The following is a 13,490-nucleotide window of genomic DNA, read 5'->3' as shown; positions in this document are numbered from 1 at the left end:
GTAAGGAAAAATTAATTGTCGAATAAAAGTTGTCAAGAATTCTCACCTAGTGACGAAATCTGTTTTTCGTTACCAATAGTGTCTTTTGATGAAGAAATATTTCGTCGCAAAAAATGAATAATTGGTGATGAAATTTTTTCCCTCGCATATTAATGCTTTTTGACAACGAATTTTTTTTTCACCAATTATTAACTCTAGCGATGACAAAATTCATCACCAAAGGTGATTCATCAGTGAAAAAAATTTATGTTGCCACTATAAGGAGTCGGTTTTCGTCACAACAGACATTTTCATATGGGAAAAAAATCCTAGTTTCTTGCTCTAGCTGCATTTCAAACCCAGGTCAGTGCAAGCTTTGACCAATTGCCAATATTGTATATACATTAAGGAGGATTAGCAGGGTGTTAGCCACACACATTTTTCAGTATATATTTCAAATATCTAACAGATACGTTTAACACTAAATTGTATTCCAAACGTCATTTTGAGCCTTTAATATAACATATATGTCATTATGGTAGAACGTAGACAATATATCCATATAGATACGGTTCTGACCAAATAAAAAATGGAGAGACAGATCGGGTTGAAAGTGATTCTCTAATGCTATTTTAATGTTTTTCTTTCTTCTGAAATTTTGCAAGAAGAAACAATAAGTGGGATGGTTACAACGAATACTCAATAATGTCTTGCCTTATAGGACACATGTTTCATAGTCTTCAAATAACTTATCGGTACATATGGAGTTCCTCTAGTTTATACATGTTCGTGATTGTCCTTATTGCGCGTTCTTTTTTTTTGACACCCCTCCGTGCATCAATTTCTTGAAGGAAAATAAAAGGTTAATGGCAACCGCTACCAAGATCCCTTTCGTTAATCTATGATCCAACACAATTTTAAAGAAACAGATTTCATTCTTTCACCATGTTCGACTTGAAACCTCGACCTATGCTCAGGCTTAATAGTCCCCATATGACTCCTAATTCCCGGTGGTGACCAAGGTTTGAGTCATACATGGAGCAAGTTTGGGGTTTCGGGGATATGGATAACCTCTGAACCCCCCGTTGACAAACATACTAATACTCCGCTAACTCCCACAGATATATAGTTTGGAAAAAAAAGAAGAAAGAACCCCATATCCTTGTCCCAATAGCATGTAAATTCTTATCTTAATGCAAATACTTTTGCTTCTGGGTTTCAAAAATAAAAAATAAAGACCAAAACCATGTATTCCTTAAAAAAAAATCTAACAGAGTGGCTGATTTCACTCTTTTTTTTACAAAAAGCATGAGAAATTCAGTTAGCTATATTAAAAGGTTCATATAAGCTAATAGCTCAGGGCTAAGTCCTTGAAATGTAAGGTTCATTAAATCAAGTACCACTTGATGGACCCTTCAAACGTAAGAAAAAATTCAATAATTGTGATTCTCATTTTGGCGGATTCTGGTTGTTCATTGCTGCCTGCTTGAATCCAATCTCCAACAAAGCCAAACGGTATTGGGAAAATTTTTTACAAAACAGAGATGTCCAAAAAGGATTCATGCAGGATCCACAATCCACCCCAAATAACACGGTATGCATTTCTCTCTTTCCATGAGGGAAAAAACTATCTCTTTCTTGTCAGACTAATTTGTGGCCTTTATTTTCTTAGAATATAAATGCATGATATAGAAGTTGAATTTTAAGACTAAGTCCACCCCAAATAACATAGTATGCATTTCTCTCTTTTGGCACCTGCTCTGCGCATCCGAGCCGTCTGATATACTTTTGGACGGTTCGGATTGAAACTCTCTCTCCTCTCACTCTAACACTTTCTCTCTCATTTTTCTCTCCAAATTTGGGCCATTCAAATACAGAATGGACAGCTCGGATGTGCGAGCGGGCACCACGCGGTACCTGCTTGGCACTTAATTTTTTTCCTCCAATTGGCTCCACAGCTTCTCTAGTTCACCCCCAAAATTGACGCCCTCCCCCACCTCACCGCCGCCGGTCCGACACACAACCATCGCCGCAGTCACACCATCGCCGCCAGTGTCTCGCCATGCCTCTGGTAACGGAAGCCGCAACCAATTTTGAAGGAAAGAGAATACACCCTGCAACTGTATTAGCCTTCAATCTTCATTGCTACTGAACTCTGTTTCTACTACCTATGTTTCCTTCTAGTGCATTAATCCAGAAGCGTCTTCTTTACATCTCACTCGCCTATTTATTTCATTTTCTTCTATCTGCCTTTGAATGCAAACTTGGTCTTGAAAGAAACGAAGAACCGAAGTTTATTGGGGAAAAAACAGAGCACATGCCATTGGAAACAAAAAAAAAAACAGAGTACATATATACAAAGAGAGAATGCACGTAAACTACCACCACAATGGCCCAAATTGAAACGCAAACAAAAAATCAACAGGAAGCCGGAAACGCGACGAACACCCAGGGCTCCGACCAAACAATAAGGGGGGAAATTTGGAAGTCTTTGTTTTGAAATTTTGCGAGACGTTATCAACAAATTTGGTGTTCTCCATTCAATTTCTTCAATTGCAGCTCTTTTGTTTGAAATGAAGAACAAGGGTAAGCAAGCAAAATGGAACAAAATTCAAAATTAATATTTGGTTTGTGAATGGAATCAAAATTCAAGTGAAAAGGTAAATATACTGCAGAAGACATGTCTTGAATGGTAAATGTCATAATCTGTACTCTGAAGTAATAGCAACAATGAAAGGGGGCTGCCGTGCAAAAACAAAAACAATGAAACTGGGTTTGGAAAGGCGTGATTCCAGTAATGCTAGAAGACCTTCAAATCTAATTACCCATTTTGGGATTACCACTTATGCTTGCTTTGAGATGGGTTCTCAACAAAACTTAAAATGAGATGATGTAGGACAAAAATGGAGAATTTTTGTATTTTATTTTTATTGTTTTAGAATAAGATTTTGATTAGGAATATTTTCGTTTAGGTTAGAATTATTAACTTTCCGTATTCAGTTTGATTTTGATTTCTACCTTTATTAGGGTTCTTGGTCTACAAGAATTAGGATTTTATGTTAATTAATTAGGAAATATCTTTTGTTTAATGTCGCTTGTTTTGACATGATTTATTATTTCTTTTACTGTAGAATTTCTAGGGTTAGGGTCTTATAAAAAGGACTATAACCTATTCAATTATTAAAATTTAAAGCTTTTTTATCAATAATATTTAGAGATTCTCTCTTTCTTTCTTGTGCGCAAGATTTGCTCGTTGCAACGAGTTGTTTATCTCGTTTGGACTAATACTTTAACTAGTCTCTCGTGAATTCCGCTGCGTCAAGTGGTATCAGAGCAAGGCTTTGCCTGGTTCAATGGCACCAAACAAAGTTGAAGACACACCCATTGACGTTGGTCGTGGCGAAGAATTTAACAGAACTCGCACCAAGGGATTTGCCCATGGTCAATCAGTTAAATACAAAGTTGATAAGAACCACGTTGAGGGATTTGCCCACAACTAACCTATTAATCAAAACGTCTCTGGAAGATATTCTTATTATCAACTCGATAGTGAGGATGAATCTGAAGAAGAGTTATTTGAGGATTATTATGGATATCAGTCGAATAAGCGACATTCAAGGTTTGAAGGGTTTTATCGCACAGATGACGACTTTTCAACTTTTCAGGTACAACCAATAATTCTTAGTTTTAATGGGTATTGTCATCCTGAGAATTTAATTTATTGGTTTCGTAAAGTTGACAAGTTTCTTGAGTATATGGGAATTCCGGAAGAAAAGGAAGTTAGATATGTGGCTCGTAAATTACAAGGCTATGCTTCGAGATGGTGGAAGCAATTGCAATATAATCGGGAGCGCCAGTATAAACAGCCAGTCAAGACATGGCTCAGGATGAGACGATTGATGAATGATAGATTTCTTCAATCGCATCATGGTCAGATGTTGTATGAAGAGTATCGAAGAAATCTTGAGTCCAAGCGATTGTCCCGAGATAATCTTGAGTTGTCTTATTCTTTTTCATGTAATAAAAATTATACCATTGCGGCTACTGAAAACTCAAGGGACACATCACTGAGACCGTTGGGTACGAGTCAATCAAGCTTTGAAGGTCAACAAACAGATAAAGAACTTTCAATCTCAGATTCATTACGTTCTAGCTATTATGATGGATATGAGATCGCAGAAGAGGACGGAGATTGCGTTGAACTAGAGGAGGTGATATTTGTTGAGCCCAACATCGAAGAAACAGTGGATGTCGATGTTGAATGAAGTCATTGTGGGCACATTGAAGCTGACGGTAAAGAGAAATTTGACCTTGGTATTAGCGAAAAAGAGGAAACTATAATTGAAGTTGATAATAAAAAAAATGGTATCGATGTTGGTGATCAAGTTGTTGATGACCAAAATAATTGTCCATTGGAGGTAGTTGATACTAATATTAGTGTCAATGATGAGATTTTGGTTAGCGACATTGGCGAAAGTAAATTGGTGTCCGAAAAAGTAGATTCAAAAGATTCAGCTAACAATCATGTCGAAGCATACATCCATGGAAAGGATTCAAACCATGATTGCGGGCAAAGCAGAATTAATGATGCTAATTTTGTCAATTTTCTTGGTGTGCAACAATTTGATTGGGTTCCGAACATTCGGTTAGTACATATTGTCAACAAGTTGAAGTATGAAGAGAAAAGATCATGGCATAAATACTTTTCTTTAAATGATTTTTGGAAGACGAACAAGAGGTTGAAGTATTCCAAATATCTATTTCTTTGGAATGGAAGGTGGCAAGTTTCTAACGAGAACTCGAGGTCGAGTTTTTTTGAAGAAAAGGAGACTGATGTAGAACAAAAATGGAGATTTTTTGTATTTTATTTTTATTGTTTTAGAATAAGATTTTGATTAGGAATATTTTCGTTTAGGTTAGAATTATTAACTTTCCGTATTCAGTTTGATTTTGATTTCTACCTTTATCAGGGTTCTTGGTCTACAAGAATTAGAATTTTATTTTAATTAATTAGGAAATATCTTTTGTTTAATGCCGCTTGTTTTGGCATGATTTATTATTTCTTTGACTGTAGGATTTCTAGGGTTAGGATCTTATAAAAAGGGCTATAACCTATTCAATTACTCACTCCGTCCTATAATGTTTGGCATTTTCAGGAATGCGTGCCATTTTTAAATTGCATATATCTTTCAATCCATAATGTTTTAGGCGATTTTTTGAACTTTGTTTAATAGAACAAATTAAACTCTATCAAACAAGATCCATATTGCTTATAAAAAAAATTATGGATTAAAAGATATTGTTAATTTTTTCATAAGGCTGGAATAGTGAAAGTGCCAAACATTATGGAACGGAGGGAGTATTAAACTTTAAAGCTTTTTTATCAATAATATTTAGAGATTCTCTCTTTCTTTCTTGTGCGCAAGATTTGCTCATTGCGACGAGTTGTTTATCTCATTTGGACTAATACGCTAACTAGTCCCTCGTGAATTCCGCTGCGTCATAAGAAGTGGTCTGCAATTGCAAAACCTTATCTGGCGAGTCAAGCTGCATTTTTTTCACAACGTAATCTTTAATTGATAGCCCCAAAAAAAAACTGTAATCATTAAGAAACCATAATTCACCCATCAAAAAATGGATGGTGTTACAAATGTTTCACAAACAATAACGCAGACTAATGTTGAAACTTCGTTCTTGTCTCAATGTCTTTTGCAATTGAATCAAGGCGGTTCTCCTGATTAAGACCACTTTTAAAAATCCAGCTAAGCTTCAAACTTCACCAGGACCATTTGTTTCTACACTTGGATGTCACTGCACTTTCGGCACTTCCATTTGGGTCAAGCAGAGCTCGGATCTGTGATGCTACAATATGCCCTAGTAGAAACAAAGAACGGACTTGTCTTAGCTTTGCTAGAAATTGGGAGTTTCCACTCTTTGATTGTGGTCATAACAACAAAATGGGAGGTGATTTCACATTCTAAGTAGATCGAAAGGGGTAGGGCGAGAGATGTATAGAGAGGAAGTGGGTAGAAATTTGGACATAATAGAAATTATTTCATTCCTTTGCATAGCAGGAGCATGATGCTTGTTTTGTTGTATTTAATTGTATGTCTCCTTGGAAAATTATTTCTCGGTACCCGATTTGCACCCAAAAATTTCTCGAGGAAAATGGTAGAACTCAAAATAGCTAGGTAAGGAAATAGATATGACATTGAAGGTGAGTTTTAGGCTTTTTACTCAAATTTTGGGTATGAATAATAAAATAGGTAAGGATTAGAGATGCTCTAACAAGTTGGATTAAAAAGTTGAGAGTGACTTTTTTTTGTTTAGTTAAAAATTCTTCCATCTTTAGGTGCGCATTGTGGGCTCCACCGTGCAATTTTTTCAAAAAGAAGTGCTATCCAACAAGCAACATCGGAGAGAAGGAGTACTTTTAAATTTGTCCGCACCGCAAAACACATTTCTATTAGTAGAGTTGACGAGTTCTTTTAATTTGTAGACACAATTTGAAATCTTTTTGCCAAAAGTACATTACATGGACAAACGAAAGAACCAAAATGGATAGGGATTATTGAGTGCTTTTGGAGCAATATATGCTTCACACCAATAATCGCAAACGAGATGCCATTTTGTTTCCTAGTTTATCAATTCAAAAGTTATGGGTATGCAGTATTTACCAATCACAATACATGTGGAGTACCACATGTTAAGAGAAAAATTATGATCCGAACCGTTCATCTCGTAAATTGTAAGGTTAAACTATAGAAAATATTTACCGTTCATTTTGCATGACAATATTTCCATGTGTCTGTGCGTCTATAAAACTCAAACCACACTAATATTTTGTAAACTCATATTTTTGCGTGTTCTACTAGATGAATAGTTAAGATCATAGTTTTGGGCTCGAGATATGGTAAAAAAAATTGAGAGTTTGAAGGAGTACGGAGAGATGGAGTATGGAGAGGAGATGATCCTCGATGGAATTGACGAAAATATCATTTCCCGTGGCCAAGAGTTTTGATCAACATATTGACTTGACTTGGAAGTATGAGACAATGCCATAATCCCACCAATGCCATAGTCCCCCTAATCCACGAGTGCATCTATGATATGCAAATTTCTTTTCTTGTAGGGTTTTTTAATGAAAATATTCCTCAAAATATCACTATTTTCTCTACTTTGTCCTCAAACTACGAAAACCACCTATTTTGTTTTCAACTATCCACATCCCACCAATTGAGTCCAATTCCCAACTCCATCCATGATTTTGGACGGAAAACTAACCAATGTGAGTTTTTGAGGGGCAAAAATAGAATTTCATCTATCTCCCTAACAATCTGCCGCCGGACCAAATTGGGTTTGGAGGGAATTACGATCAGAATCCCAAATCCAGCAAAAAGTATAACTTCTCAGCCCTGTTTTTTCTTATCTTAATTTTCCATCCCTTGTGAGTGTTTGTATAGCAAAATAGTGGATGTGTTTGTGCAGTGTTTGACGTTGCATTTGCATGTAGGAAAAAACAACCCAAGCCCATAGATTCGTCGGAATTCATCGATTTGGAGGTTTTCAAGGTCATATTGGACTCGTTCAATTGAAATGGTGAAATTCCTGCCGGAGTAATCGTGCTTCGATGGGATTTCGATAGGGTCGTTTTCTACTTGGAAAATCGTCCAGGTATTACGAGCTTTATTTTTGTTATGGTGATCATATTTGCACTTTTAGGTGGAGTTCCACTAGCTTTTAGGACTTTTTGAAGGTTTTATCTCTTTATTAAAAAAAAATCATGTTCGTTTATTTTGCACCAAATTTTTGTGAATTATTGATTCGTCTCGACGAGATGAATTAGGAAAGTAAAAAAAAAAAATTAGTTTTACCAAAATATTTTCAAAAATAATCACTTTTCAGGAGGAAAAAAAGAAAAGTAAACAAAGTTGATTTTTTTTCTTCTGAAAAGTGATTATTTCCAAAAATATTTGAGTAAAACTAATTTTTTTACTTTTTCGATTCCTCTCATTGAGACAAATCAATAATCTACAAAAGTTTGGCACAAAACTAATTAACGCAAAATTTGTTTTTTAAATAAGGACAAAATCTCTAAAAAGTGGTAAAAATTAAGAGGAACGGGGCCTAAATATGACATTGTTATTGTTAGTCTATGAAATATTCATTTCCTGAAATTTTGAACTATCATCAATAAACGCAAGGCCATGGTGGGATGATGTACTCTATTTTTTTCCCCTCTTGGAACCCATCTGGTTTGGCTCCAGATTGTCAAGGAGAAAGATGAAATCTCATTTTTGCCCCTCAAAAACTCACATTGGTTAGTTTTCCATCCAAAATCATGGATGGAGTTAGGAATTGGACTTAATAGGTGGGATGTGCATAGTTGGAGGACGAAATAGGTGATTTTCGTAGTTTGAGGACTTAATAGAGAAAATGGTGATAGTTTGAGGGATGTTTTCATAACAAACTCTAATATATATCAACAAAATTTTCTATTTTTGTTGCCCTAGCCCAGGGGTTGCCCAAGTCCAAGGGCTTGCTGGGCTCACCCCTGGGCCGGCCTGTAATACTAACTTCTAACACCTCCACCAACTCCCGTTGATATATACAATATTGACAAAAAAAAAAAAAAAAGAACTCCATCCCTTAGCCTAGTCTATAGTTTCTGTCAATTTTTACATTACATCATTTGTTTCGATGAGAGAAATTGAAAAAGAATAAAAATATGCACCGAAGTTGAAAAAAATCCATATAAAGCCACAGTCCTTTTTTAGTCATTTTCATCATCTTAAAATGAACTTTTTCCAACTTTAGTTATAGTTTTTATGCTTTTCTAATTGTTTTCATCGAGACGAACAATGTGATGTAAATATTCTACCCAATTCTAGCAAAAGTTAAGAGAAAATAATTTAAAATCCACATAGGAGTAGTATTGACTCGACCAGGAAGTCCGAGTTAATGAGTGAGTATTTGCTTATGCAATCAGTACTCCGGCCGTTATAAAGGGCAAGCTAGAGAGTACTCCCATAATCACCCAAAGCCCCTTCTCATCTTTTCTCTTTCTTCTCAACCTGTTAGGCGTATTTCTTTTCATTTTAACAAATGATGGGGGCATTAACTTGGCTATTTCAAATCCTTCTCTGTTTCTCGCAATATCAGGTTGCTTTTCCCTCATCGTCTCTCCGGCCGTCTTTTGCTTCTTCTACGAACTACCCCTTGTGTCGTCACGATCAGAGGTCTGCACTGCTGCAATTTAAGCATATGTTTACTATAAACAGCAGTGCTTCTTCCGTTTGTGATGATCATTAGTTTTCTGGTGTTCCTTCTTATCCAAAGACCCTGTCTTGGGATGAGAACGCAGCTCATGATTGTTGCCAGTGGGATGGGGTCACGTGCGATGGGTTGACTGGTCACGTGATTGGGCTTGATCTCAGTTGTAGCCAGCTATATGGTACAATCCAACCCAATAGCAGCCTTTTCCAGCTTTCTCACCTCCAACGGCTCAATCTGGCTCTCAATCACTTCAATTTCTCTCGCATTTCATATGCGTTTGGCAGCTTTGCAAGTTTGACGCACCTCAACCTATCCTGGTCTGCTTTTTCAGGTTCAATCCCATCTGAACTCTCCCTCCTGTCCAAACTGATTTCACTTGATCTTTCTGAAAATCATGACATGACACTTGAACCGCTCCATTTCAAAATTCTCGTAAGAAACCTGACCCAGTTACAAGAACTCCTCCTTCATGGGGCAGATATATCTTCAAGTTTACCTAATTCTTTGATGAATTTGTCTTCTTTAACAGCTCTAGACCTGTCGGGGACTGAATTGTTAGGGAACTTACCTGATAGCATTTTCCACCTTCCAAACTTGCAGAGGCTCTTGTTAGGATACAACAAAGATCTTATTGTTAATTTACCAAAATCAACTTGGGGTAGTAGTAGTTCTCTAAAGGAGTTGGATCTTTCTTCAACGAATTTGTCTGGAGAACTACCTGATTCAATTGGCAATCTCAAGTCTTTAAAATCCTTGCATCTCTCCTGGTGCAAATTACGGGGTTCCATTCCTAAATCTCTGGGGAACCTTACGCAGATCCGTGAACTACATTTATCGAGAAATGGTTTTGACGGTGAAGTTCTATCTACTCTCTCAAATCTCAAGCAACTCACTACGTTAGGACTTGGCTCCATCAACCTCAAAGGCAGAATTCCCTCTTTTGCCGAGTTCACAAAGCTGGAGATATTATATATCTGGGATAACAATTTGATCGGTGAATTTCCACTCTGGCTTGCAAACTTGAAACAACTTAGTGAACTAGTTATATCTAGCAATCAACTCACAGGTCCCATCCCCTTCAATTTAAGTGCTTTTCAAAACCTGAGGATACTTGTCTCATCTAATAACTCTTTTAGTGGGGTAATACCTCCATCTTTGTTTACTCTTCCATCATTGGAAGGATTAATCCTCGGGTCCAATCTTTTAACTGGTCAAATTCCTGAATTCCAGCATCATTTACCATTGGTCTTCATTGACTTGAGTGACAATGATCTGAGTGGTGTTGTGGATCTGCAAATATTTAAAAATGTTGAGTACCTTTTAGTTTCAAACACTAATCTTTCGGTGGTCGCTGGAAGCAACGTCAACAATACCCTTCCCAACCTTAGGGGTTTCTATATGTCATCTTGCAACATTGAGGTGTTCCCTGATTTCTTAAGAGCCTCAAAGAATCTTCAAGAGCTAGATCTTTCTACCAATAGAATTCATGGGCAGATTCTGAACTGGGTTGCCTTAATCGGGAAGGCTTCACTGCAGTATTTGAATCTTTCTCACAACTATTTTACACACATAAAGCAATTTTCCTGGGAGCGACTAGATACTCTTGATCTTCGTTCCAATTTGCTTCAAGGACCACTTCTCATTCCACCCCCCTCTATACGGTACTTTTTGATGTCAAACAATAGTTTTGATGGAGAGATTCCTTCATCGCTTTGCAATGCGTATTCCCTTCAGATGCTTGATTTGTCTCACAACAAATTGAGCGGTGAGGTTCCACAATGTTTGGGTAATTCTAGTAGTATTCTCACGGTGTTAAGTCTGCGCTCCAATGGATTTAAGGGAACCCTTCCTTCGGAATTTGCGAAGCCCAATGAATTACGAAGTCTTGATTTGAGTGGAAATCAATTTGAAGGACAATTGCCAAGATCTTTGGCGAATTGTACAAGCTTGGAAGTTCTAAACGTCAGAAACAACAAGATTGATGACACATTTCCATATTGGTTGGGAACTCTGCCTGAGTTGCAGGTTCTTGTTGTTCGATCCAATCAATTTCATGGCCCTGTGAACACTTTCAAGAGTAATTTTTCCTTTCCTAGGCTTCGAATTGTTGACCTCTCCTACAATGAGTTCACCGGCTATTTGCCTATGGGGTATTTCGAACATTTCCAAGCAATGAAGAACAGTACCATGCCCAACGAAAAATACATGAATGATGCGACTGGTTATTATCACGATTCTCTAATAGTAACAATGAAGGGCCTTGAGATCGAACTGGAGAGAATTTTGACTATCTTCACAGCAATCGACCTTTCATCCAACAATTTCAGTGGAGAAATTCCAAATGCCGTTGGAAAGCTCTATTCCCTCAAAGTGCTTAATTTTTCTCATAACAGTCTTACAGGCCATATTCCTAAATCTTTGGGAGACTTGACGAACCTTGAATCATTAGACATCTCTTCTAACCACCTCACTGGCAGAATTCCAAGCCAATTAACAAGTTTGACATTTCTCGCGGTCTTGAACCTTTCATGCAACCGTCTCCATGGACCCATACCCAATGGTCGACAATTTAATACATTTGAGAGTGGTTCATATGCTGGGAACTTAGGATTATGTGGATTTCCATTGTCGAAGGATTGTGGAGATAATCAAACAAAAGTACAGCGACCGGTGTTCCAACATGAGGAAGATGATTCAGATTTGGATGGATTTACTTGGAAAATTGTGGTGATAGGGTACGGGTGTGGAATGACATTGGGACTCCTTCTAGGATTTCTCATGTTCTTAATTGGTAGACCTAGATTTTTTGTCAAACTTGCTGAAAGAAAGTTGCCTAAGAAGGAGATAAGATTGAGGAGAACAGTTGCAGACATAGTGGCTCGAAGAAACTAGCAAACATCAATCGCATTGTCAGGTATGTGCATTGAATTTGGTTCATCCATTGCGCCTTCATATTGATTCAAGTCCACTTAATGTTATTGCTTGCTCGTCAAAAACAAGACTTACAACAGCTTACAACGAATAAACCGTACTTGTCAACTTATTTTTCACCTGGTAGGTATTATTATGTCAATAAGACGTTAGATCATGTTTGATTGCTTTGGTTAAAAATTCCTTACACTTCGATCCTGACGTGGATTGCTGCAATTGGTAGAGGAATCAAACTCAATCCCACAAAATTTGTGTTTACAAAACTAGGACGAGTGGTATTAGTTACCCTCATCATAAGCCGGCCCAATCTAATTGGCTCGTCACGTGTCATCAGGGTTAACCGGGATTCGTACTTGTGTGTTTTTTTCACCCCTTGTAAATTCCCGTTGTAGGTACAAGCTAGGAAGGAAGCTTTGTTGCTACATGACGTATCATTGGAATATAGGATGGGAAGATATATGAGCAAGAAAATGACGAGTTTGGGTAGCATTTCATGTTCTTGTTGGAGAACTTCTTGTATTAGAGTGGGTGTTTGTGTAGGTAGCTAGTGGTTATTCGTGATTTTGCTTTGATTGTGGTGTACCCTTCTGGTCTGATGTTGTTTGTGGTTTGTTTTTTTTGCATCATTTTCATCTAGTAATGATTTGGTTTCAAACATTTTCTTTGGGTTGTATTTGTTGAAGTGTGTGGATATTGTGGAATATGTGAAAGTGCATTTGAAATGTATGAAAATGTCTAACCTAAAAGCGTGTTGAGACTTTAGAAAGTGTAGTCTTATTGAAGTAGATAGACAACTCTCAATTTTCCTCTCAATATCAACTTGTCTTTCTATAAATCGAGAAAATGAGACCTCATCAACATATGGGGACGGAGGTAGAGATGGTGTTGTAACGTGGGGTGTGGCCACTGTTGTGATCAAGGTTCCATTCCGTGGTTTTTGCTGTATCTTGGCCGCCCTTGTGCAAGTGGTGGCAACGGCAGTGAGGGTCTTGATCGGCGTTTTTGGGCGGTTGGACTTAGGCGCGTGGATCTATTGTTTTCTTAAAGGTTTTGCTTTAGTTTTTGTTTGCTGCTTTTGTTGGTTTTCTTCCCCTGTGTGGGACTTTCTCTCACTCCTTATGGGTGTTTTTGTGGTGGATTTTCTATGTCGTTTTGATGGCTTTTCAAGGTCGGAGCCGAGTCTTGTGTGAGGTCTTGAATGTTCGTTTACGAGTTTAGGCATCCTTTGTGGTTGCTTTTCTCCCTCCTTGTGGCAGCCACCCTTTATCGATGTATGATTTCGTATCAATGAAAGCACTTTTAAG

At 37.4% G+C, this 13,490-nt stretch overlaps 1 protein-coding gene across 1 annotated transcript; it reads left to right on the top strand.

Moving 5' to 3' along the window:
* Window positions 1-6,184: 6,184 nt before the first annotated feature.
* On the top strand, window positions 6,185-12,952 carry LOC131327873 (receptor-like protein 53). Its single transcript, XM_058361001.1, has 5 exons — window positions 6,185-6,196; window positions 7,443-7,550; window positions 9,292-9,586; window positions 9,785-12,169; window positions 12,579-12,952. The coding sequence occupies exons 1-4, from the start codon at window positions 6,185-6,187 to the stop codon at window positions 12,145-12,147; spliced, it is 2,778 nt and encodes a 925-aa protein (XP_058216984.1). The 3' UTR covers window positions 12,148-12,169; window positions 12,579-12,952.
* The last annotated feature ends 538 nt before the right edge of the window (window positions 12,953-13,490 follow it).

The sequence above is a fragment of the Rhododendron vialii genome, chromosome 1a (genome assembly GCF_030253575.1).
Source record: "Rhododendron vialii isolate Sample 1 chromosome 1a, ASM3025357v1".
In the NCBI taxonomy this organism is placed as follows: Eukaryota; Viridiplantae; Streptophyta; class Magnoliopsida; order Ericales; family Ericaceae; genus Rhododendron; species Rhododendron vialii.
Note: the sequence above shows the minus strand (reverse complement) of the source record. Positions and strands in the feature narration are given on the sequence as shown.

Bases quoted from the DNA above. Each gene is read 5' to 3' on its own strand.
- LOC131327873 (XM_058361001.1), top strand. The intron at 7,551-9,291 runs GTCATATTGGAC...GATGATCATTAG, and splicing joins TCGATTTGGAGGTTTTCAAG to TTTTCTGGTGTTCCTTCTTA. The intron at 9,587-9,784 runs GTTCAATCCCAT...CTTCTTTAACAG, and splicing joins ATCCTGGTCTGCTTTTTCAG to CTCTAGACCTGTCGGGGACT.